At 39.6% G+C, this 27661-nt stretch overlaps 1 protein-coding gene and 1 pseudogene across 3 annotated transcripts in view; both read right to left on the bottom strand.

Moving 5' to 3' along the window:
* Positions 1-2116: 2116 nt before the first annotated feature.
* Positions 2117-3195, bottom strand: LOC137760754 (prohibitin 1 pseudogene; annotated as a pseudogene).
* A 6545-nt stretch (positions 3196-9740) lies between these two features.
* Positions 9741-27661, bottom strand: part of DESI2 (desumoylating isopeptidase 2) — a 41596-nt gene continuing 23675 nt past the window's right edge. For 2 of the 3 annotated variants that reach the window (XM_068541699.1, XM_068541698.1), the window contains 4 exons: positions 23928-24000; positions 21214-21307; positions 19525-19666; positions 9741-13219 (listed from right to left, as the gene is read on the bottom strand). In XM_068541699.1, coding sequence (XP_068397800.1) covers positions 12986-13219; positions 19525-19666; positions 21214-21307; positions 23928-23994 — 537 coding nt within the window. In that variant the 5' untranslated portion in view covers positions 23995-24000 and the 3' untranslated portion in view covers positions 9741-12985. The remainder of the gene's footprint in view (positions 13220-19524; positions 19667-21213; positions 21308-23927; positions 24001-27661) is intronic. The other variant, XM_068541700.1, reaches the window with a different exon arrangement.

The following is a 27661-nucleotide window of genomic DNA, read 5'->3' as shown; positions in this document are numbered from 1 at the left end:
ACTGTATAATAGCACAAGAGTGAGCCCTAATATAAATGGACTTTAGTTAATAATAATGTATTAACTGGTTCATCAATTCACAAATGTGCCACACTAAAGTAAGATGTTAATGGCAGGGGAAAGTGTGTGTGTGAGAGGCAGTATATGGGAACTCTTTGTTCTGATCAATTTTTCTATTAATTCAAATCTGTTTAAAAAAATAACATCTATCATTGTTTTAAAAAATGAAAAAAGTCCATTGCATTTTTACATATGAGGAACAATGAGTCTGAAAAATATAATTAAGAAATAAAAGATATCATTTACACTAGCAAGAAAAAAATATAAGGAACATAGGGATATAGCTAACAAAATACATGAGAGCCCTTTATGGAGAAAATTATAAAACTTTATTGAAGGACACTGAAGGTCAGTATACATGGAGTGATAGATCATGTTTTTGGATAAAGACAATATCATAAAGATATTGGTTCTTTACAAATTGATAAATTAATTCAATGAAATTCCAATAGGATTTGTGTGTGGGTATGTAACTTGAGAAGTTGATTCCAAAATATACATGGAAGAGTAAAGGGCCAAGAATAACCAAATAACTTCCAGAAGAAGATGGGGAAACTTACTTTACCACATACTGAGACTTATTATAAAGCCTTAGTAATTAAGACAGGGTATCATTAGTCTGGAGATAGTAAGTAGACCAATGGAACTAGAGAGCCCAGAAACAGACTCACATATATGTGGAAACTTGATTAATGGAAATGGAACTTGTAGGTCAGTGGGTAAAGGGTAGACTATTCAATGTATTGTGTTAAGGCAAATAGTTACCTACATGGAAAAAAAGAAATAGATAACTCACACACACACACACAAAATCAATTCTGGTTGGATTAAATTCTTAAATACAAAAAGCAAAGATTAAAATATTTAGAAGAAAATGTAGGAGAATATCTTTCCAATTTAGGCGGAGAGAGGAATTTCTTAGGATTAAAAAAATATTTACCAAAGAGAAAAATACTGATATTGCTGACTACTTTAAAATGAACTTGTTTATCAAAACATGCTTTAGGACTTCCCTGGTGGTCTAGTGGTTGATACTCCATGCTTCCACTGCCACGGCACGGCCAAAAACAACCAACCAAACAAACAAACAAAAAACACACTTTAAAGACAGTGAAAAGACAAATACCAAACTGGGAGAAAATCTTTGTAACACATGGAATTGTCAAAGAAGAGTAGCCAGAATATGTAAATATTTTCTACAAATCTGTAAGGAAAAGATAAATAACCTAACAGAAAAATAGGCTAAAGATAGGACAGACATTTCACAGAAAAAAAAAAAAAGGCCCAGAAACATAGAAAGATTCTTAATCTTATTAATAGTCAGGAAAATGCAAATTAGATGCACAGCTAGATGCCAATTTATGTCTACCAGACTGGCAAACATTAAAGAGTTAGTCAACATCAAGTCTAGACAAGGGTGTGGAGTAATGGGAATGAAAATCTTCTGCTGGTGGGATTGGAGAGTGTTACAGCTACTTTGGAAAACAATTTTGATTACCCAATGTTGACAAGATGATACAAGGACTTTCAGATGATTTGTTAAATATTATGATATATCTAGCAGGGGCTTTGGGTTTTCCGTGACTCATGTAAGAGAAAAGTGCCATGATCCTCTTCTGATCTGTAAGAGAAATTTTTTTCAAACATCTATAACTTTTAGGAATACTGAGACAATTTACAACATTATAACATTATAATTAAGTCAGTGAATTAAGACAAGCAACCAAATACTGGTTTCTTCGGAGGTTATTTTCACATGGTGGTTATTTTCACAGGATGTGGCAACAATTTCTAAAGTCATAGGAGTCCAACAAGACCCTGCTGCTCTGAGTTGGAAATAGTGATGAATAATCACATGTGTCCGCTTTACATGGGAGAACAGGACACATTCCGTTAAAAGTTTTGAACCAAACAAGAAGATTCTTTTTTTTTTTTTTCTTTGATAGAGTAGTTAGAGATCTGAAGTGATTTTACTTTTATTTCCTTCACTTTACGCCAATCATGAAGTTTCACAGTGATTTCTGGGGTGGAAGAGGGAAAGTGATGTTGAGAATCATCAGGGCTGTGGTCCAGATGGCCCCAGGAGGTGTGGGCCTCGCTGGGGCAGCTGGAAGAGCACCGACTGCCCAGCGGGCAGGTAGGTGATGTTTGGAGGGACAGCTGGTACGTGATGTCCTCCGAGGCCTCCAACTTGTGCAGCTCAATCAGGCGGTCGCCTGCAGTGGCAAGTGAGCTGGCTATCAGCTCCGCTGCCTTGAAATCGCCCTCCGCAGACATGATGGCTGCTGTTTCTGCTGCTCAGCCTTTCCCATCACAAGTCTGGCTCTCTCTGCTTCCTGCTGAGCCATCTGTTTGGCTTCCACCACTTCTGTGAACTCCTTTCCGAAGGTCAGCTGTGTCAAGGGTTATGTCATCCAGGATGAGCCTAAAGGTGGCTGCTCGCTCCATGAGGTCATCGCTCACCTGCCAGCTCTCTCTGGCGATCAGTTCTCCAGCATCCTAACGAGCCACCACGGATTTGAGGATCTCTGTAGTGATGCACGGCAGCATGTGCTCATCATAATCTTCTCTGATGCTGGTGAAGATTCGGGGAAGTGGCTAGTAACCGGCTGGAAGGGGATGTTGACATTCTGTACATCTTTGCTTCCAGTGATTACTGGCACGTTACGTGGTGGAGGGCGGTAAACAAAGGTAATTGGTTTCTGCACCCAAGGGATGAGAAAGTGAGTCCCTTTTCTTACAACAATGTCCTGCACTCCACAGAACGGGTCAAAGGTGATGGATAGCTCTGTGCCCAGCATCGGTATTATACAAGGCAGAATTTGCCACGCCTCCTGCAACGGCTAAGGCCAGGCTGAACTTGCCGATGGACTCAAACACTGTCTCCTTCTGCTGGACCCACTCACACCTTAGCAAGCCCTGGCTCCTCCCGGGCTCACCCCCTTCCCCTCCGACACGAGGCAGAGGCAGCCGATCCCCTACATTCTCACCTGCCAAGCAGATTCTTTGAACCACTTTTGTGATGTTGAGTATCGTCCTCCTAGCGGCTGTGCGGGAGCAGGGAACAGCTCTCACCTCTGAGTAATGAAAAAAATACTTTTCAAGCCCAGGCTCTGAAATTTCATTATGTGACATTATAAGAAAATAGCCTGTGGAGCTCCGTTTGACTAGCAGATGGAGAGAAGGCTGAATAGGATTTTATTTAATGAAAGTGCAGTAAGAAGAATACATTGTTTTTTTCTAAAAATTAATAAAGTTGGATGTGCACATTCCCTCCAACTTTGCAGCTCCCCTCCCAGAGAAGCGGAAACCCTTCCATCTTCCCTCCAGCCTCACAGCTCCACCCGCAGAGGAACCCTTCCATCTGCAGCAGAAGGTATGCCTTACGATATTCATAGCCATAAATTGAAACAGGCCAAATGTCCATTAAAAGTCGAATATATAAATAAAACTGTGGTATATTTGTACAACAGAATACAGCAGTGAAAATGAACTATAATTGTACACATAAACATGCATGAATTAAAGAAATATGTAGAATTTTTAATTTTTTTTTTTTTTTGGCCATGCCATGCACCTTGCAGGATCTTAGTTCCCCAACCAGGGATCAAACCCGGACCCCCTGCAGTGGAAGTGCAGAGTCCTAACCACTGGACTACCAGGGAATTCCAAAATATGTAGAAATTTTTTAAATCACAAGGGAACATATACAAAATGATTCCATTCATAAAATGTTTTGAAATAGGTATAAGCAAATAATGTACTATCTAGGGATGCGTCCGTGGGTATTAAAAACCATTAAAAAGAAAAAGCACGGGCTTGCCTGGTGGCGCAGAGGTTGAGAATCTGCCTGCCAATTCAGGGGACACGGGTTCGAGCCCTGGTCTGGGAAGATCCCACATGCACCGGAGCAACTAAGCCCGTGAGCCACAATTACTGAGCCTGCGTGTCTGGAACCTGTGCTCCGCAACAAGAGAGGCCGCGATAGTGAGAGGCCCGCGCACCGCGATGAAGAGTGGTCCCCGCTTGCCACAACTAGAGAAAGCCCTCGCACAGAAACGAAGACCCAACACAGCCATAAATTAATTAATTAATTAATTAATTAATTAATTAAAAAAAAAAAAGAAAAAGCAAAGGAATGATTAACACAGAGTTTGGGATAGCAGTGGGGGAAGGAGGAAGTGACTGGGGAGGGAGATGGTGCTTCTGATGTCCTGCTCAGGTTCTATTTTTTAGGCTGGGTGTTGGGTGGGGGGTACAGGAAGTGTTCGTTTTATTATTTTTCAGACTGTACATATACATCCTGTATATTCTTTCATATATATGTGTGTGTGTATATACGTATGAAACATATATATGTAAACCAAAATGTTGTTTATAAGAGTGAATAGGACATGAAAGTGCATGAACTTTTGTTGTGGAGTGAAATCGGGAAATGTTGCCCTGCTTGGGATGAGGGAGTGAAGGGACAGTTTGTCTTGGGTTTTCGGTTTTGGCTGAGAAACCATGCAACATGTCTTATGCTGACAGGAATGATCCAGTGGAGAAAGGGAAATTGGTGTTTTGAAGGAGGGAAGGAATAATGTTGGAGCAAGTCCTTGAGAGATGAGAGAGGGTGAGATCTAGTGACAAAGGAAGGCTTGGCTTTTGAAAATAGTAAGGACGTTTTCCCACTGTAACACAGACAGTGACTCTGGGTACAAGCTCCAATGAGTATGTAGGTTGAAAAATTGGAAGCTGTGAGATAATAGTAAATATATGTCTTGGTCTTTGGCCCCAATTCCAAGCACAGAGCTCCTAGAACCTTTCCTTGTAAATTCCTAAGTGATACGAGCCCCAGGAGCAGCTTTTGTTCTATCGAGGCCACTCTGGGTGGGTGCCTGATGGCTCCTGGTCTCCAGAAAGACTAAGCTACGATTAGAGGCTTGGAATTTCTACCACCCACCAATTCCCCCCCTCCCCCGCCCCCGCCACTTCTCTAGAAGGGTGAGAGGGGCTGAAAATGGAGTTAATAATTGATCATCCCTGCGTGAAGAAGCCTCCATAAAATCCCAACAGTACGAGGTTTGGAGAGTTTCCAGTGGCTGAACACATCCGCATACCAGAAGGGTGATGCACCCCAACTCCAAGGAGACAGAAGCTCCTGTGCCCGGGACGCTCTCAGACCTCGCCTTGTATTTATCTTTATCTGGTTGTTCATTTGTATTTTTTTTATCATATCCTTTAATACACTGGTAGATGGAAGCGTTGCCCTGAGTTCTGTGAGCCTCTCTAGCAAATCAGACTCAAACTTGGGAACCTCCGATTTGTACCCAAGCTGGACAGAAATTGTGGGTAACCTGGGGCCCTACTACTAGCGACTGGCATCTGAAGTGGGGGGCAGTCTTGTGGGACTGAGCGCTTAACCTGCGGGATCTGATGTCATCTCCAGGTAGATAGCGTCAGAATTAAGTTGTAGGCCAACCAGCTGGTGTCGTGGAGAACTGCTTGGTGTAGGGAAAATCCCCACACATCTGGTGAAGAAGTGTCACAAGTGAAGTGTTCTGTGTGACAGTAAGGGAGAAACACAAGGGAGGGAGAACTGGGTATTTTCCCCCATTACAGAGGTCAACTGCCTAAATTGTCTCTATTTTCAATGAGGCATAAAGTGAGGTTCTCAACTGAAATGCATGTGGGGAACACGTGGGAGGTTTGAAGAGATAAAGTCTGAAGTGTCATCCAGGAGAGCAGCGAGCAGGCTTACAAGGGACCTGCAGGAAACCGCGTGTGGTGCTGAGAGACGGGAACGTTAAGATAAATCTGGTCAGCCCAGCGTGTGACTTCACCCTACCAACGTTCAGTGGATCAGGCACAGGCACAGAGAGGTCTGGGTCTGAACAGGGCTGGGTTTGCCAGGCCATGAGATGAAGGGAGAAAAGGGCACAGAAGTGGAGGATCCTGAGAAGGAAACAGTTTAATTACTGACCGTGGAATTTAGGCTGAGTGAGAAGAAAAATGAAAGATGGGGGAGGGAGTAATATTAGTAAAACGAGGGCTGAATTTAGTGGCTCTGGGATCTTAATGAGGTCAGAGACTTGTCTCAGTGTGTGGGGTACTCAGGGGAGCTGGGAAGTTAGTGGTCAGAGATTACTTGAAACGGAGATTTTAGCAGAGGCGCAGTTACTGGTGACGACAAGTCTAAGGTTTGCGTGCTTGGCGGAAGTGAGGAGATCAGGAGCCTGAGACAGTGATGGTAGTTCTCAGCCCAGGATAGGGCTGCCTACCTCCTGGGGGCAATATGCATGGGGACGTTTAATGTGGCCACGACTGTGGAGCTGGTAAAACGCTGGTAATTAGTGGACAGAGTGTAGAGATGCCACATGTCTTGTAATGGGCAGGACTGTCTAGCACAAAGGATTGTCCTACCCTGATGGCAATAGAGCCCCAGCTGCGAAACACTGGGCTAGGGTATTGGATGGGTCACCTGCATGAATGCAGAGTCACTGATGACAGGAAGAAGGTGGAGAGGAAGACAGAGGAGGAGAGGGAGAGCAGAAGAGAGCCACGAGGGAGCAGCTGGTAGAACTCGGTAGCGCGGTTTCAGTGGAGCCGGAGATTTGGAAGCAAAGAGGAATGGGAGACCGAGGGCACATACCCCGAGGGAGAGAGCACCACAGAGGAGAGCTGGGTTTCAAGAGAGGTCAAGAAGCATTTGAAAAAGTGGAGGCTATTGGGCATTTTCCTGTCACAGACGGGGAGTTCCAGAGGGTACATTGGAAGGTGGGCCAGTAAGGGTGAGGAGGAGGGCTGGCCAAATGAGAGCATGCCCAGAGTAGCTGGGGAAGAGGACCCGGGCACGGATACTTCTGGTGATCTAAAGCAAAACATCAGGGCTGGCCGCGTGATGGCTGTAGCCTTGGTGGTCTCTCGCAGGAAGATGGATAATCAGTTCAAATTATGGTCCAGAATCCTTAGTGCACGGATCAGGGGCTTCTAGGTAACCATTCCTTGAAGTAACTCCAGAGGGTTCAAGTTTATCTTTCACATTTATGAGAGTACTCCTTGAATAATTTATATGGATTCAGTCAAACCCAGGAAAAATTCGGAAAATCCTACCACACCTCTATTGAAGTTTGGAGAAGATTCAGCTACCAGGTCCTTCAGACGTTCATGAGTCCAGGCTGCCTGACAGAGTCAAGTCACCTCATCCAGGAAATTCTGATTTCTATGGGCAGAGTAGGCTGGAGCCACGCAGAATTGAGTCTTGTGGGCTAGAGCAGTGCTTCTCAACCCTTAATGTACATGTGAATTGCCTGGAGGTCTTGTTAATATGATGATTCTGACTCGGTGGGTCTGGACTGGACCCGGGTTCTCCACTGCAGAAAAGCAGTGTACTTGAGTGGAAAGAGTAGAAGCCTTGCAACTGGCTAGGTTCAAATATGGATTTTCCTTATGCTGTCTGTGCGTTCTTGGGCTACTAACCACTCAACTCCTTTGGTGTAAAGCAGGAATAACGTCATAGGCTGTTGTGATAATTAAATGAATAGCCCAAGGAGCACACAGCAGGGGCACTGCAGGAGGACTTCTCTTTCCCCTTTGTCTTGTCCACAAAACCCACTGCCTTTCCAGACTCAACGTGACACCTTTTCGTATTCATGGGCATACTGGCCTTCTGTGGAGTGTCAGGTGCCTGCGAGGGCAGCTCTGTGGTGCCCACTCATTGACGCCAGTGGGAGAGGAAGGCACACGAGTCTTCTTCTATCTTTGATTAGGGCCAAGCTGGCTGCCCTGGCTCCCCTTAGCCTTTCTTTTTTCAGTTTTGTAATCTGAAAATCCCAGTCCCTATTTGGATGGATAATCACTGGCCACCAAGACTAAGGGTCCTAGGCGGACCGAATGGCTTTTCCTTGTCTAATTTTTTCACTGCCCTGCCCAATACATATTCCTTTTCCAGTGTGGAGTGAGTAGAGCAGGCCTCCCACCCTCCCTCTGTGGAGTCTGGCTTAGTGACTTTGCTAACTTTACCCCTGAGTCCACCTGCCTGCAAGGCTGTAAGGACAGCCTGGTGAGGCCTGTGGCTTCCTCTGCGTGGCTGCAGCTTCAGAAGCACCTGAAGGTTGCCCAGGCACTAAATCCCACTAATCACCGGGAGTTAGGGGTGTGAAGGAAACAGCCTGGCGGTCAATGGCTCCCCTAAGGCCCACTAAGGCCATGAGTGTTTCGTAGAACCAGGCAATTATTTCTGAGTGAAGGGGTCCCGGGGTCAGGGAGATCAATGTAGATGGCTCTACGCCACTCAACAGCCCTGGGGTGGTACATTCTTGATTGGGTCCACGAAGCCCTCCCAGTGAGGGCAGGGCTGCAGGGCACAGGGGCCCCCATCTAGCCTTTGGAAATGAATGCCTCCCTCACCGAGCTGGGATTGAGAGGAGGCCTCGCTTAACCTTAGCTTTTCCCTTGGCCTTGACAAGATGGACTCTTCACGCTTCCCAGTGTAGGAACAAGGTATGATCCTCTTTGGGAGGATTTTCCTTTTGGGGAAAGGATCAAAGGGACAAGCTTGAGAGGGCTCAGCAGTTCTCTGGGTTTAGAATCCATAAGGAAATAAGTAGCTGCCTGCTTCTAATCTACCTCTTGGAATGCAAAGCACGGAGCCACTCATCTTTATTAGCACGTGGACTTCTGCACACTTAGAACAAGGTCCGTATCTGGGTGATAAGGAGAACTTCAGGAGCAGATTATAATGGGAAAGAAAAAACCATTGTCCCTCAGTATATTTGGTATCCTTTCTACAGGTAAAACCAGTTGCTTTACCAGATTTGAGTTGGTGATCAACTTGCTATAGTCTATCAAAAACCTATTTAGACTGGGGGGAAAATTCCCCTTTGGCTCCTATCCTTGAGAACAAATGAGTTGTAGACCATTCCTACTTAGCAGAGAGTGGACAGGCATTGACAGACCACAAATGACCTCCATTATTTTTTAATAATACTTAATCCAAGAGAGGTCTTTTGAGTTTGTGGAGGGAAGTATTACTTGGCTAGGTACCAAAAGGCCAATGGAGACAGGGGAAGGGTCAGGTTGGAGGTGAAAGCAGCATAGGTTTGTAGAAAACGAGGTGCACAGTCACCCAGGCTCCTGCTCGCTCGATGCTTCTAGATGGGGAGAGTGTGTGCACGAGCAGTGGGGGCAATTCCCCTGCAGGTCTCTCCCCTGCGATCCTGGCAGAGAGAAGAAGGCATGTTCTCCCTTCCCAGCCTTGTCTCCACCCCCCAGAAGCTGGGGCTGGCACCGCTGCCTGGGAGCAGGTGTGGTTATGCTGACAGTTAAGGACTTGGCCTGTGGACCTGAGCTCGAGGGGAATACATGAGAATAAATGTACGTGCAAATACAAGAGAAATGTATGATGGAGAAGGGCGGACTATGTTTCTGCAGAGCAGACGGGATTCTTGGGTTTCAAAAATAATCTCCCTGTTGGGCGTAAGACAGACTACAAGGACGTACTATACAACACAGGGAATAAAGCCAATATTCTGTAATAACTGTAAATGGAGTGTAACCTTTAAAACTGTATAAAAATAAAAACTATCAAACAAAAGTACCCCTCCCCAACACAAATATATAACATTTGCAGTCTCCTGGAGGTCAAAAAGCACTAGAAAACATTTCTTATAAAAGTATTTTTTTAATAAATTGATGTATTTCAGTGTTGTTAACATGATAGCCCAATGCTATATCAAGGTAGCAAAAGTGAAGATTCCTGGTTTTTTTTTTTTTTATATAAACACTATGAATGACAGTACATTTGCATTCAACTTCACAAGAAATTATCCTCAGGTTCATGAAGATTCTTGAACAGCTGTAACACCTTTCAAACAGTGAAGATGTGTATTGACTGAGGAGACAATGAAAGTCTAATGACTGAGCTGCACTCTAAACCATACTGAAGGAAAGGGGTACAATGGCAGTATGGCCAGCTTGCTGTACAAAACCCAAGCCTTTTAAACTTAGTCACTGAAAGAAAATACAACATGTATCAAAATTACAGAATATCTTATAGAAATGGACCCATTAGAAGACACACAGATTAGAACCCTGAAGCAGTGAATGAGTTTCTACCCGTTTTGTGATGGAAAGAAGCCATGGATATAGAGTCCCACAGCTGTCTGTAGGGTTGAATCTCCTCATACACACAATGCTATCAATTGGTGAAAACCAGAATTCCCTGCTATGTACAAATGCTGGTGAAGGTAACTTGCACTATTGCTGTGGGTCAGAACAATAGTGGGCTGGATTTCAGGCATCAAGTGGAGGCTCTCTTTACTGCTGTATCAACTCACTGCCTTCTACCATTCAACAGGCCACACTTTCCAAAGCTGATGCCCCTTTCTTAGGGTTGAAAGAAAGAAAAAACAAAACCCAAGGGCACTGAAAACAAACAGTAGAAACCAGCAGCTTCTGACCCTCTTAACACTATATTACTGTCCAACCCACAATGAGAAATGTGTTTCGCTTGGTTACAACTGCGAAGAGAATATCTGATGCCATCCTATCACATGTATCTTAATGACCGGATTTTTTATACAGGATTTTTCTTAACAGAGGTCAGGTTGAGAACAAGATTCTTTTCCTCCAAGGGCAAGGGAAAGCTGGTGAAATGCTAGTTAACTGAATTCATCCTCAATTTTGAACTGTAGTGGACAAACTGACTTAAATGAGATTTTCTAAAGTAAAGACATTTCTTTATTTCTCAACCTCAAGTACCATTAGACTGCAAGCAATCTCACGTCCAGAATTTTATCTGGTGATTCTATGATAATTGGCCTCAGGCCATTATTTATTTTTACTAGGACCTTAACACTATTTTTAAACTCCAAATGCTGCAGATGAAAGTCAATACAACAAAATAACAATAAAATCATTTGTGTGCTGAAGTGCTGGATTCTGGATAAGCAAAGGTGGAAGGCTCCTGGCTACTCGCCAAGAAGTGCCTAAATAATGGCCACTCCTTCATGTGTGTCTGTAGTACAGATTTAAACTCATGTCTATTTGAGTGGATTAGAAAAAACTGGAATCCACCACATTATTAAAAACAAAAATCCCAAGCGAGCGGCATCAAACATTTTTCACTAACCTGGGTTTTAGTGACAGGACTCTTCTTTGAGTGAACTGATTCACTGTCAGAGTCTGCGCATTTTATTCTAAATCTCATTTTTAGACCTGAATCAGGTCAACTTTTCATAAAGATCATAGATTCCTGTCACATCTCTTAAAACAAGTGCTCTGCCCCCCCCCTAAAGAACTGAGAATAATTTGTAAAAGCTTACCTCTCCAGCAACAGAACAGTCAAAAGCATAAATTAGGTTAAGTGGCTTCATTGTCCTCAGGTCAAACCCAAGGTTTATTTTCCCTATGAACAGGGTGTGCTTAATTTGATAAAATGACTCAAAATCAGCTTATGGAAAAGTTAAAAATGTAGTGTACTGAAAGATATGTATCCTTACAAAGAGCAATAGCAAACAATCCAATCTAGAAGTTTAAATAAAAGTAGATGATTTAAAAACTAACGATATATATATAAAGCTGAAGTCACTGCCTTGGATAATTTATACACTGCATCCAATATTTTATGTAGAACATTCATTCTTAAGGCAGAAAAATTGAATTTGACATGTAATGACTTGGCTCTTACATCCAAGGGTCGAACTGGGAGTAGACTTGAGCAGACAGATTCCTTGCTAATGAGGACTTATCTGTGGTGACAATTTCATTCTTCGAGTAGGTTATGTAAGAGACATACATTTGAGAGAACAGAAAAAGATGAATAAGACACATAAATATGAGTTTTCAACAAGAGGTAATGAGACTAAGCTTTCTATTATGAGGTGAAACTACTCCCATAACTAACAAACTCCAACATACTCTTTCTGGTATGGTACATAAAATGTTTAAAATATCAAAGTATTAACTTTTTGGAGAGTGTTACTTTAGACTCTAGTTTTCAAGGTGTAGTATAAAAGGTAGCCTGAATAGTTAAAAGCAGTTGAATGTCAACTCACACTGCTACTCTGAAGGCTACCACTTAGGATATTCCTGCCCCACAAACAAAATCCTATGCAGGGAGGATATCAATATATATTAAAATAAAAATGAAGCCCCCAACACATGTGCAAAAACACTTGTTACTAGTAAGAATACCTTTAACGAGAAACATCTTACTTACAGAATCAGAGGCATCAAAGCCAGACTGACACGAGAGTATACCACCCCGTGGAGGTGGACGGATATTTGGGATGAAAGCCACCGTTCGGTGGAAACCTCAGGAGCTGTACCACTCAGAGTGGAGGGAGTGCTGACTGCCCAGGGTCGGGCACCTCTCACACAGATCAAGGTCCCAAGCCCTCAGGGCTGTGTGTGCTCCTTCACCTCTGTGCATCCTGGTACCAACACGGTAACAAAAACAAACACAAACCTAAAAGATAATTCTTAAGCAGGTGATGGTGACTATAATTGTGTAAGTACCTTCTTGTGTGCCTATTATTTATGCCGAAGCTCGGGCAATTGTCAGAAGTGTACAAAGATTACCTGCCTAATTTTTGAAGACATGAAGATTTTCTTCTTTCATGGTGGCAGGAGTCCATGCAAGATTTGTAAACAGTGATACAAAATACTGTAAACATAACTTAACAGAGCTTATATAAAACAGAAGTAAATCCAAATTTACAAGTGGGTAAAAAAGACAGAGGGAAGCTTCATACAAAGTTCTCCCTCCTGCGCCAAGTGATTTTTTTTTTTTGATTACAAATATAATCCTGAGCTGAAAAACTGGGATTTGGGGGAGAGCCATCTTTGCATACAAAATATCCAAAGGACGTTTACTCTTTTACTCTTCTCTAGTGATATTCAACTGCCAGAGACAGTTCTGAAGGTGTGACTCTGGAGACATTTACAGTTTAGTGTGGCGCCCGGGTCTGGAGCCTGCGGCAGTGCTGCCCATGGAGGCGGAGGCTGCAGCATCCTCCGCTTCCTCCAGTTCGTCCTGGAGCTCCTGGCTGACGCTAGACTGCAGGGCTGCGGGAGTGAGCCACTCCTTCGGGAGGCAGCTCTGGAGAAAGGGTATACAGGAGCTGAAGTAGGCAAGCCGATTGATCCAGCGAGGAATCTCTTTCCCACAAAGAATCTACAGGAGAAAGAGTGCAGTATTAGGTGAGAGGTTAGGGTTATCTGGTCAGCTGCCAAGGAGTGGAGGGCCGGGGAGGGAGGCGGATATACAAAAAGGCCACTGCACGTTAGCCTTTGGTGCTGTTACTTCCAGCCTTTGATGACAAGCAGCTCCCTAACTCGGAAGCCTGGGGTCCCCCTACTGTCAGCTCCATCCCTTCCCTTCTGAAGAACTTTGTTAAGCTGCTTACTTTTTACATCTATAAAATCAAGCCAATTCCATCTGGCTCCTTTCTTTCTTTGGTCTTTGTAACTGCTTTGAGAAGCATGTAAAAGTATTTTGAACACACAGAAGACTTGTTAATACAAGATATTATTCAAGTAACAGAAGCTCCAGGCAGTTCTCACCCTTATCCTGTTCTCAGGACTTGTACGCCCCCTCTCTTCCCAACTGCAAATAATAAGAACTAGGTCTTTTATAATACACTAACTTTACTCTTTATTTATCCTCCTTCCCTTCTGCAGTCAAAACCAGGCTTAACTAATCCATGCTTTACTGTCCCTGTGGTGTTTTTGCCTCCAATCATGTCAAAGATTATAATCATTATAATTATGATCTGGAAGTACCATCTATTTTAGCTTAGTTGGTTTCAAAGTATCTTACATCCAAAAATTAGCTAAAATGTAAATAAGCTGGCACCTGTAATCAAGCAACGTAACTTTTCTCCCTAAAGGTTTAGCCCTATGCCTTAAGGGCTACATTTAAATACTATGTCTCTGTCTTAACTACAGGGCTAGGCAGTGGTCTCAATGGAGGGAAGGTGCCATGTTTTGATCATTTTTGATTACCCGGCCTGGAAGCACAGAGAGGTAGACAGTACTTAAAAATACCTGAAGAATGTGAATGAATTAGATCTGGGGGAAAGCTGAGCAATGACATTATACCATTCCTATCTGTCTACTCTAAAAAACACAGGCAAACAAGTATTACATTATATTTTACACTCAAGACATAATTGGGGATATATGTATATTTGAAGGTTACCACAGAGTGGTGACTAGGAATAGTTAGGTTAATGTAATAAGCCATTGTTGACTATCCAGCAGCTGTTTTCTTCATTCTCCTTCCTAAATCCTGATTTTATTCAGTAATCTACCTTCCTCCATATATCAATGTGCTTCATAGGAAGCTGACTTCATCCCAATACCTGCAGGTGGCTTGATTAACCTAAAACAGAGGTCTGTAAACTAAAGCCACCTATTTTTATAGGCAAAATTTTATTGCAACACAGCCATGCCCCTTCATTTTTTTTTTATGGCCTACAGTTCTTGGGCTACCATGGCAGAGTGGAGTCCAGGAATAGTCCACAGGCCTAAAATAGTTACTATATGGCTCTTTCAGAAAAAGTGTGCAGATCTGTGATCAAGCCAATGTCTTTTAAACTTTGAGTCAAGATCCATTAGTAGCTTTGGCATTGTAACTTGAATTCTTAAAATGAAATAGACTGTAGATACTAGGGTAATTGTGACACTTGTTTTAGTTATGTGTACATATCTGGATCATGATGTAAAATATATTTCTTACTGTAGGTAGTGGTCAAAAAATATTTGATTCATATAACAAAGTTACTTTTGCATTTAAGCTTCACTTTGGTAATCCCTCTTTCTAGGAATTTATTCCAGAGACACACTGGCAAAAATATGAAAAAAGGTATGCACAGAGTTATTCATTACAGCACTTTTTTGTAGGCTAAAAATAACCCAAATGTCATTAATAGGAAACTGACTGAATACATTTTGGCACAAACAAGGAGGACCATTTAGCTGTGAAAAGAAATGAGGACTATCTCTATATACTGTTACAGAATAAACTCCATGATACAATGTGAAGTTAAAAAAACAGAGTAAAGTGTGTGTAGGATGCCTCCCAAATATAACGGTGGACAGGAACAGAGTAAGTTATAGACATTCCCATTCTAAAAGGGAGAACATGGAAGGAAGAAAGGAATCATTAGTCCCAAGCAATTTCCTTTTATAAATTTATTTTATTATTTATTTTTGGCTGCACTGGGTCTTCGTTGCTGCGCGCGGGCTTTCTCTAGTTGCAGCGAGCAGGGGCTACTCTTCCTTGCGTTGTGCGGGCTTCTCACTGCGGTGGCTTCTCTTGTTGCGGAGCACGGGCTCTAGGCACGGGCTTAAGTAGTTGCAGCATGCGGGCTCAGTAGTTGTGGCTCACGGGCTCTAGAGCGCAGGCTCAGTAGTCGTGGCACATGGGCTTAGGTGCTCCGAGGCATGTGGGATCTTCCCGGACCAGGGATGGAACCCGTGTCCCCTGCATTGGCAAGCAGATTCTTAACCACTGCACCACCAGGGAAGCCCCCCAAGCAATTTCAAAATCTGACTGGGCAACCTCCATTAGGTTTCAAGGCCTGGTACTAATCCTCTGTGGCCCTCAGTTCTGTCGTCTGGGCCCTTGAAACTACCCTTTTTCGCCAGGCTGTTTACTGCCTGTGAAATTTGGGAATCCAACAGTCATCTTTCATTTTGTCCTCTTTCAGTCCAAGCCGGCAGTGTTTCTGCTAATATAACATCCTCAAAAATGTTGAGTCTCCTGTGGGATTCACTCTATTAGATAAGAGGTTCCTCTACAGATCTTTCTTGGAAAATCCCATTTCTATTCCTGATTTCCACTGAGATGGTTGAGAGGATCCACGGAGTCACATGTTTAATCTCTTCAGCAGCAGCAAAAGGTTATCCAGTCACACCCTTGGCCTTCTCTCCACAATATGCTTTCCTAACAGTAAAGCCCTCTGCTATGTTAATTTTTCTCTGTACAGCACAGGAACCAATTCTTTCTTTGAAGACTGTTAAGTAATGGAAAAGAATCAAGACATCTATCCTACCTTTCCTATGTGGACTGAACCTCACGGTAACTAGGGGGTATGGCCTTTATTTATCCTGATTCAAACAAACTGTTAAAAAATTATGACAATTGGAAAAATTTCAACATTGTATATTTGCATTATATTAAGGAATGCATGTTAATTTTTTTTAGGTTGATAATATTTATAGTTATGTTAAAAAAAATCTTTATCTTCGGAGCTACAAAGTAAACTATGCACAACTGAAATGAAATAACACCTGGGATTTGTTTCAAAGTAATCTAGGGATCAGAGTGTTATTTCGGAGTGGGCATTTATAGATGAAACAAAATTAGCCATGAGTTGATAACTTTTGAAGCTAAGTGATATGTATATCAGGCTCATTATACTATTCACTCTACTTTTATTCAGGTTTGGAATTTCCCACTGAAAATATTAATTTACAGAAGGTATTCAGGCCAGTGGCATTTAGTAACGGCAATGCCATTCTTCTTGCTAGTGACTGGTTTAGAAATGGCATTCAACCCAATTCTGGCCATGAAATATGACCTGCTTTGGAAAGGGTGGGAGGTTCTGGAAAAAGTCTCAGTTTCTCTGAGAGAAGTAATGGGAGAGACAGAGCTTTCTTTTTTCTCTTGATGTTGGTCTATCAGGATATGGTGCCTAAAATTGTTGCAACTACCTGAAAACCATAAAAGGAGCTAGCCTGAGGGCAGAGCCAACCTAACACCCTAAGGATGGCAGCTCAGAGAGATAAAAAGACCTTAGGCCACTGATGACACACACAGTTGAGACACTGACCATACTGACATGGAGCCCACCTTATCCTGGACTTCTTGTTTTGTGAGATAAAATATTTCCTCATTGTTTAAGTCAATCTGAATCAGATTCGAATGCATCTGACCTGTAGTGTAGGGGTTGGGAAACCTTACCTATAAAGAGCCAAACAGTAAATATTTTAGGCTCCACAGACCATTTGGTTTCTGATACAATTACTCAACTCTGCTGCTGCAGCCTGTAAGCAGTAAAGATGATAGGTTAAAAAAATGAGTACGGATGTGTTCCAGTCAGATTTTAATGGATACTGAAATGTGAATTTCATATAATTTATACATGTAACTATATATTCTTCTTTTGACCTTTTCCCAACGGTTTAAAGATGTAAAAATTGGGACTTCCCTGGTGGCGTAGTGGTTGAGAATCCGCCTGCCAATGCAGGGGACACGGGTTCGAGCCCTGGTCCGGGAAGATCCCACATGCCATGGAGCAACTAAGCCCGTGCGCCACAACTACTGAGCCTGCGCTCTAGAGCCCGCGAGCCACAACTACTGAAGCCCACGCGCCTAGAGCCTGTGCTCTGCAACAAGAGAAGCCACCGCAATGAGAAGACTGCGCACTGCAACGAAAAGTAGCCTCCGCTCACCACAACTAGAGAAAGCCCGCACACAGCAACGAAGACCCAATGCAGCCAAAAATAAATAAACAAATAAATAAATAATTTAATTAATTAAAAAAAAGTAAAAACCATCTTTAGCTTGCAGGCTGTACAAAAACAGGTGGTAGGCTGGTATTGTTGTGCAGGTTGTAGTGGTTTGCTAATCCTTGTTGTAGAGAAGCATCTGAAAAGATAACTATGATGCTTCTTAGAATTTCTGGAACAATTCTGAATAACAGAGTACATATATCAACAATCATTTATAATTAGCTATGGTTTTCTATCTGCAACTGGTTATACGACACATGTAGAAACTATGTTGTCAGAGATGTAGACGCACATTAGATTTAATAACTTTTTAAGAGTGCCTAACATTAAATTTTTTTGCCTTGATTATTTGGGGTTTACTAAAAATAGTCCCTTACCTCCTTCACTATCCAGAATTCTAGTCTCAGTTGTCACTAACAAGCTGGCTAGCCTAGGCTAAGGCCCCTAACTTCTGAGTCTCAGTTTCTTTAACAATTCAGCACTCACACGGGTGAAAGCATGAAAACTGTGACCTAAAAAAACGGCTCCAGGGACATCTAGGATTGTTCTTCAGGCACTCAACTCCAATATGGTTTTAGGGTTATACCAGGGCTGAGGTGGTGTTACAGATGCTCAATAAAGCTAATAATTTATTTGGGAGAGAGGATAAATTGGAACCAGAGGAAGTAACGATAAAATATAACAAGCACTGAACTAAGCAGTCTGGGTCTAATCTGAGTTCTCCACAATCTTGGTAAGTCATTTCCCCAATCAGGGCCTGTTACTTAGTCTATAAAATGAGGAGACTAGATTAGATGCTGTCTAAAATCTTTGCTAATTTTAACATTCTATGGATCTTTGAATGCATTTCCTACAAATGTAATGTCTAGGGTCAAGAAAGCTTAGAACTACCTTCTCTCTTCCTTGAAAATCAACTTGGTCACCTCTGCGGTATCAATGCAACCACTAGACTAGTGGGTGCTTCTCCAACTGTTATGAATCATCTGGGATCATGTGAAAAAGAAGATTCTGATTCAGTACATCTATGGTGGGGCAGAGATGATGTATATCTTACAAATTTCTATGTGATGCTAATGCCGCCGGTCCTCAAGAAATAACTTGAGAAGCACAGCAGTAGTCTGCTGGAGTCCTGTCTGAAACCTATGCTGTGGAAGCCATGAGGGCAGTGAGAAGGGCCAGGTAGCTAAGCAGCTCTGCAGAGGAGGTCACTGAAGCAGCAGCTCATTTTCTCTTTTACACATTTCACAATTTCTGTGGTACCTGATGTGGCTTCTGCAACCATCTGCTAAGGGTCAGAAAGCTGGGAAGCTGTTTCAAGTGCTATTTAATTCTCCAGACCTTATTTTATAATCTTTTGCTTTCTTCCCGTCATTTTCTTTTTTAAAGTCCTTTAATTTGGATCTACTTTTGGTTTTCTGCTTGGCATTCAAGAACTGGGAAGGCAAATAAGTGCGTGTGTGATAAACTGGCAGAGTAAAATTTCAAGACAGGAGAAATGAATTACTTATTAATAAGTAAGAGCCAGAAAAATTTCAAGTTGGCAACTAAAATTTAGGAAAAGAGAAATCATAGTGGCTAAGAAGCAGAAGTCACTTAAGCATTAATTTTTAAAATTTTTTATTATTTTTATTTTTTTCTTCCCCAACCCCCTAGGCATTAATTTTTAAGTGAAAATATACGATTGTGATGAAACAAATTAGAATAAGAGACCCGTTATTGTATTCACTCTACTCACTGCAAAGTCATGAACAGAATTACAGTTTAAAACTGTGCTGACTCTAAAGTTACCAACTTTGGAAAGGTCACTCATATAAAAGAAATATTCACATAAAAGAAATAAAATACCATGTATTACACAACATAAATAATCAGAAAAAAAATAATTGATTAAATATAGTGGGACAGTAAATATACTAGTGTTATTTATTTGAAGAACTTTTAGAATAAAATTTAACTTACCTCTGATAAAGCCGAAGAAAAGTGATTACAGTTTTTATGCATCAAATGGTAAGCGTTGCCTTTGTATTCTTTTCCCAATTCTTCTACAATTTTTTCTATATCATCTTCTAGGAAGTCGGTGCTCCCTAAAACAACAGCTTCTCTTAAAGAACAAAAAAAAAAAAAAGAAAAAAAAAAAGAAGAAAAAGAATATAGCTGCGTGAGTTATAGGTATTATAGGCATGCTTAAAGACTCATTTCCAGAAATGCTTATTGCCAGGAATATTATGACTGATGTAACAAAGCAGGGTTACTGTAAGAAGACTAAAAGGTAGATGAGGTATTTTAATAATTTCGATTATTTTATTTTCTACTTTTTAAAAGCAATAAACTCTTAAGTATACCACTTCTAAATAATACAAATGCAAAATAAGTCATTTTCTTTATTAAACAGTGTCATATTAAAAATATAATATCACAGTTATTTTTATTACTATTACATTAGCAGTTACATTATTAGAGAACCAGATCCATGCTGCAAATATTCTTGCTTAATTACACTCACCATCAAATGGCTGGTCATATTCTCACTTAGAAATAATCTTTTAAGTTATCTGCCACTGGGCTGCAGTGAGATGAACTGTCAAATGACTAATTTTTAAAAAAGCATTATAAAACCAAAACCCCCCAAAACAGTACACCACACCAAAAAAGCAACCAACCCCGCCACCACTCCCAAACTACTACCTTGGAAATGCAATAGACATTATTCAATAGAGAGTAGAATTTTAGTGAGATACAAGTTAGGCATCCAAGAAAGCTGACAGTACTTAGAAAATCCTTTTATCTAGCAGTTTTGACCAAAGGGAGACCTAAGGAATGGATTCAGGCTGGCATTATAGCACTTCTGTGTGTAAATATTTCAAATTAGTTATAGGTTAAGAGAATCATTAACTCAGTAGTGATAAAAAGATATAGCCCTATACTGAATTTCAATGTTATAACCTCATTTCACTATTTGTCACTTGGCAAGTTAACTGTTATAGGTCCAGAAGTTTCTTTAAAGTTCCTTGAAACTAAGATTCTAAATATCACTTTAAATACAAAACTCAATTAAGGAATGGAAATTTGATTATTAGCATTCAGGTTTTCAGTGCTGTTTACTACACATAAGGCTCCACAGTACACTCAGATCCATACATTTTAGGTTTATCAATACATATAATACATGTACCTTAACAACTGTTTCTTGGCTAATCTATTCAAATTATTTTAGTTTAGTTATTTCAAGTTTGTAAACAGTGTCCCTTTCATTGGGAAAATGAAGGGATTTTTAAGAGTGTTAAGTAGGTCACAATAAAACTTTCCTCCATCTCCCCCCAAATAGGAGACTGAGGGGAAGTAGTCATTATATAGGAAATGTTTTCTAAAGCAGAATCTTATACCAGGTAAAAACATTTTTAAAGTAGACATAGTAACTTTTGTGGGTCCTGAATAAGAGCAACAGACTTGCTTATTTCAGGCACTTTATTTGGCTGATTACTATCTTTACACAACAATTTAGATTTGATTTTAAAGTGTCCACAACTAAAACAACATTAAAGAAACATTTTAAGTGCCTAGATTTTAATCTACAGAATGAATTCTGTATGCCTGAAAACAAGCTTTGGCATCTAAGACAGTGTAATAAAAATTATCCTCCCTACTTACTTAAATTTAAATGTTTCTCCTAGTTCAGAAGCATTTCCTGGGGAAATTTCAAATATTCCAGAAAAGGGGTAAGGATGGCCACCATAAGCAAATTCTGAAAAGAGAAAACTCATGATTTTTAGTATTTATCACATAAAACTTCACCAGTATGCTGAATTAGATTTAATAAATGATGAGGATAATAATGATACCATCTAAATATTTTTCAATTTAGTAATGCTTTCACAAACATCTTATTTACCTATTACTTGTATAGAACAGTTGACGTAAAGGACTTGAAACTCTAATAACAAAAGACGCTCAAAGGTAATCCTGACTTCTATATTTACTTTATATTGGCTAGAGGAGACTGACTAACACTCAAAGGTGAAAAAAGTCCCTGTGTTTACCTATCACGCCAAAGTATGTAGGTGGTCAGTTCTGTGTTTTGCCACTTTCTGAATTAAAGTGATCAAATTTCAAACCTGGACTTTACTGGAAATTACTGGAAAAACTGTCTAATAACAATGAGTTTTCATGGTTCCTGGGATGAAGACTCTTGGTTTATCTTTGAGTAAGAGTGAAAAAACATTAGCAAACCAGAAAAACTGAATTCAATTCCCCTCATTCAAGAAAAGATAAGCTGCAAAATTAACATACACACCCACGCACACATAAAGACACACACACTTTCCACAGCACATCTTTAAGCTAGGAGAGAGCTACTTGTACTACAGTGAATGTACATCCAGCCTCATCAGATACAAACTCTCATTCAGAACAAAAATGGAGAATGGTTTCAAATCAGGAAGGAAATAAAATTTCTGGCTACAATTCTGGTACGAGATACTTCGATATTTAAGTGGCAAATCTTAGTAGACTTACTTAAAGAATTCCAAACAAATGCTTAAATTAATCTTGTCACTTAAAATTTATTAAATATAATCTTATAAGGTCAGAACAAAGCATGGGAAAGAAAAAGGCAATTCTACAATACATTTACTTTCGATTCAGACCTTTCAGAAAAAAAAAGCAATAATGTAGAATAAGAAAGTATTTAGCATTTAATTCTAAAACATACATTAAAAATTTAATGATAGAATTTTATAAAACACTGTAGATAAGGTTAGACATGGAAAGATCGTATTTCGATTTTCAACTTTCTCAATTATAGTAAGGAAAGTTGTAGACCTACTTATTCTTCTATTCAAGAAGCAATAATTCACTTTTAGGAATGTATTTGGCCCTGGCTTTGTTGTTTTGAGCCATGTTTCTAATTATTCCTAAGTCATTATATGAATGGGAGCAATGATTAGGCAGATAAAAGGATAATGGACTAGTATATAAGAATACTTGGGTTCAAGTCCTAGTTCTGTTAATTAGCAGTATGACTTTCAGCAGGTTTGAGCTTTAGTTTCTTCATCTGAAAAATGGAGAAAATGTCTCATGCTCTAATCTACCTCAGAGCAACGTGGTCATGTGGTCCAAAATTCGATGGCACTTAAAAAAAAACAACTGTAACACACCATACAAATTCAGTTAAAAGGGAATATACACGCAACTTTGGCAAAAGCCAAATCAAACAGGGAGCAAACCCACAGACTACGATTTCACCCATATCAATACTCCAACCACTGGAACTTTCAGCACAAACCTCACTGCTTTTTGGGATTATCTGGTAGATGCAGTCTTTCAGGTAGAATGGAGCTTATATGGCAGATCTTTATAGCCAACATTTAATATGGTACACTGCACCTAGAAGCAGTTAATTTAGCATATAAAAAAGGGACAGTAAAACACCACACTGACACATTTAAGTAAATGAGCCTTTTCTTTGTATTAGCTAAAGTTGGTATGTAGTCTTCAGGGGTAACTGGGAGTAAACTGCAGTAATATTATAGCAAAGACTTCCTAGCTGAAGCAAATAAAAGCATTTCTGCTATACGGTGAGTTTATGATTCAAACTAGTACATTATTACAATCTTGATGAAATCAGCAATGTGATCTGTCTTATGCAGAACATTCTACTTACAACTTGATCAGGAGATTATCTTGTATCAAGAGAGAATTAGAACAAAGGAAAAAGCTGTTGAAACAGAGCTGCTTGATTTGAGCGGTTCCAGTTATGTTTATCATAATGAAGGGTAATAAAGAATAAAAAGGGCTAAGTTAATGACAAAGGCCATCATTCTTAAGCAAAAAGCTAGATGTAATCAAAGGCAGGATTTCCTCAGCGATATTTTTTAAACTTTATAACTATATGTTTGTAGGTCTACAAAAACAAATTTATTACTGAAATTCCCTCAGGAAATTGGTATTTCAAGTTTGACATTCTAACACCACCCTTTTCCAACCAAAATGATTATTTTTATCACACTATTTTTCAAAGTGCAAAGTTTCTTAGGAATGCCAATACATATTAAAGCAAAACTGTCATAGTATAACAATCTCGAAAGGAAAATATTTTTTAAGACATAGTATCTAGAATAAAAGATAACCAAATCAATGTACACTTGTGTACTTTGAGTACTTTCTCCCCAGATACATTCCACTTTGGGCATTTTTCCAAAATACAGTATAAACAAATATGGGGAGATTTTCTTCTACTTTTTACAATACAGTATGGAAGTACTTAAAAAAAAAAAAAAAAAAGGAAGAGCTACAGTCATGATTTTGCAACTCCTTTAAATGAGAAAAATCTTCAGAAAGTATATTTAGACTGTGTGTACACGTACCTCTGCCATACACTTCAATTCCTGAATGAAAAACTCCAATTCCGATGGATGAGGTGTATTCGTTCATCCAATACTAAAGAAAAAAAAAAGATTCAGAATATTTGTTCATTTATAATTCAAATCCACGTTATAGGAGGCTACTACTTTCCAAACCTTTTACTGAATATTTAGGCCTTTCTAATCCCATTTCTTGGTATTTTCCTTACAGGTCTGAAACTCCCATGATAATGACGCATTCAGTCCTAACTCTGTGCCTCTGCTTATGCCACATCCCATATGGAATTCAAATGAAAGTCTCAGTTTGTGTATAAGCACCTTATCTAAGGCTTAGCACATAAGCCATAATATCTAAACCTGGTTAGGTTGGGGAAAAAAGTGATATAAAAGCTCTCCTGTTAGTGACTTTTTAAAGAATCACATATAATATCTGTGTTCATACCTATTTTTCTTCTATCTTAAGTGTTCCCTTTCATTCTCTGGTATGCTCCCTGAAGACAGGGATATTTTATTCTTTTTCAAAAGCATTTGGCATATATGCCCTGATTCAGCTCAAAGTTTGATAATGATAATATTAGGAATAAATAATATGAGGTACAAAGATTAGAACAATCTTCTTACTGTTGGCATGAAGAAAAACTTCCCAGAAAAGGCAATATCTGAACTGAGTTTTTAGGAACAAATGAGATTTCCCCACACAGAAAATATGGAGGGTAAAGTGAGGTTGCTGGGGGGAGGTGGTGGGGAATGAGAAGAAATGCCAGGTAGAGGGAAGTGGATGTACACAAGTAATGTGATGTGAAATTCTGTGAGATGACTGTGAAAGGGGTTAGCGTGGAAGGGAGAGGGTTACACCTAGAAGGTAAAGGAGTTAACGCTAAACAAACAGGTAACACTTAACAGTGTTACAAACCTATTTGATTTCTCCCAGGTTAGAGGGTAGATGATTTGATTTTAATTTTTCTAGGTTTATTCAAGTCTTAACCTTGGCTTCAGACCCCCAGCCAGTTTCTCCCAGACCTGGGAAAATGCACATTCTCTTACACTGCTGGAGGAAGCATAAATGATATGGGAGATTTTTCCCCCTAATATGTTACTGGAAGAAAAATTAAACAATAATAAACAAGAAACATTTAAAAAAGAACAAGGGACTGTCTCATCTAGATATCAAAATAATCATTAAAACAGTATGGTACTGTTGCAGGAACATCCTTGTATACATAAGAATCTGGCATATGAAAAAGGTAGTATTTAAAATTAACGATAAAGAATAAGTTATTATAAATGTGTTGATAAAATTGACTATGCATAAAAATATATTTCACACACCTAAAAATTTCAGTGTCTCTAAAAATAATCGTATAGAAGAAAATAAAATAGATTAAAAAAAATCTTAAAATGAACTTATCTACAAAACAGAAACAGACTCACAGACTTAAGAGAATGAACTTATGGTTCCCAGGGGGAAAGGACAGACTGGGAGTTTGGGACTGACATGTATACACTGCTATATTTAAAAGAGATAACCAACAGGGACCTACTGTATAGCACAGGGAACTCTGCTCAGTATTCTGTAATAAGTTTTAAAAATAAAGAAAAAAAAAATCTTAGATGGGAAAAGCCAACCTAAGTAAAGCAAAACCTAGTATAGAGGAAAACAACAGATATTTAACATAAACATTTACAACTTTTTATTGTGTAAAACTACACAAACAAGAACAAAAGATAACAATACACAGGGAGAAAAAAGTTGTTAACACTAAGATTAGTATGAGAATACAAGTCTTCCTCTCTATCTCATCCTATTTGATTCCTGATTTTGGACAGTCTGAATTTAGATGGTAAGTTAGGAAGGTGAGTGACACCTTTTTATCTGAATCAATTTGATTTTGGATGGACAGTAGTGAGGGTACATATAGTAAGGGATTTCTCAAAACATTTATCCAAATCTATTTAATTCCAGAATTTGGGCAGCAAAAGTTCAGACAGCAAGGGATACTATATACAAAAACTCCACTAAAAAAAAATAACTCCCACAGACAAAAGTGAGCAATCATAGAAGAAATCAGTGGCTAACAAACATGGACTAGTAAACAGATCTCCCTAGTAAACAGAAAAATGCTAATTAAAACAATAAGTTACCATTCATTTTTTTTGGCCACTCAGCTTGCGGGATCTTAGTCCCCTGACCAGGGATTGAACCCAGGCCCTAGGCAGTGAGAGTGCGGAGTCTTAACCACTGGACCACCAGGGAATTCCCTACTGTTTTTTTTTTTTTTTTATTCATTGGATTGGCAAGTATGCAAAATATTGCTAATACTTAGTGTTGGTGAGGATGTCAGGAAGATACTGCAGAAATGTGAATCAACGACAATTAATTAACCATTCCACCTCCTGGAATCTAGCCTACAGAAATGCTTGAACATAGGCAGAGACGTGTTCCAGGGTATTGACTGCAGCTGTCTATAGCACTGAAAAACTGGAAACAATCTAAATATCGATAGGAAAATGGCTACATAAACAATGGTAAATCCATATTATGAACTATCATACAGCTACTGAAATAAATGAGTTAACTCAATACGTAAGGGCATAAGAAGATATCTAAGACACATAAAGTAAAAACACCAGGTCATAATACATTATCTGTAGCAAGATCACATTTTTGTAAGTTAAATAAATTGGCCCTGAGTGTACGTTTACATGCTAAATATGGAAAAATAAAACCACGACCAATTACAACAAAAGAAAGTTTGAAGCATTACAGATCAAACTGTTAACAGTTTGGGGGAGGGGAGTAGATATAGCCCAGGGGTGGGAATACAGGTGTGTAAAGGAATACTTTCACTTTTAACTCCATACATTTCAGGATTGTTTTCTGAATTTTCTGAATTATGTGTATTACCAACTTTTATAATTAGAAAAATGTTAAAGTAAAATACTATATTCTCTTAGCTTAACAGGTTTCAATTTATTTGAACATTTATACTATCTTAAAAGAATAGGCTGCATATATATAAAACACAAGCAGCAGCATTATCTGTATTAGCAAAATACTGGTAACAACTTAAATGTGCACCTATAAGGTAGTGGTTGAATAAACTATGATAAACAATATTTGGAATATTACAAAGCCATAAAAAGAAGGGGGATATTCTCGAGAAACTGATAGGGAGTAATTTCTAGGATATGTTAGGAGAACAAAAGGAAAAGAAAAATGGAGACATGGCAAAATGATACAGAGGCTGGTTTGATGGTGCTTTCATTGGTCAACTCTGGGAAAATCTGAATATCAAAAAGAATAACGACAATAATGGACTACAGCATATTGAATAACAAATAATCTGAGTCCATAGTAATACCAAAAAAACCCCCCAAAACCCCCAAACAAAACAGAACAGAAAAACAAAAAGTGAAAGGAGAGAAAGCTCTTTTTACAGAGGAAAGTCACCTAATAAGTATGAAGTAAAGGCAGAATTAAATAGTTTTGCACCTCCAGCTGATGCAGGCAAGGATCATGGATGCTAAAACCATTGGGAGAAGGTTGCTGGAGAACAATGTTCCCATGGTCTTAAAGTATCAACCCCACATTGTCCTAAATTATAAGGAGAAAAGATACCTTAGCAATGGAAAATTATGGTATCATCTTATCCAAGTGATTAAACTGAGTGTCATCAACAGTTGGACAAACTGATGTTATGTGCCTCCTGATGTGATGAAATAGAAAGCATTTCCTT

This window comes from Eschrichtius robustus, chromosome 3, assembly GCF_028021215.1.
Source record: "Eschrichtius robustus isolate mEscRob2 chromosome 3, mEscRob2.pri, whole genome shotgun sequence".
Lineage (NCBI taxonomy): Eukaryota > Metazoa > Chordata > Mammalia > Artiodactyla > Eschrichtiidae > Eschrichtius > Eschrichtius robustus.
This window is presented reverse-complemented; position numbering and strand designations above follow the sequence as displayed.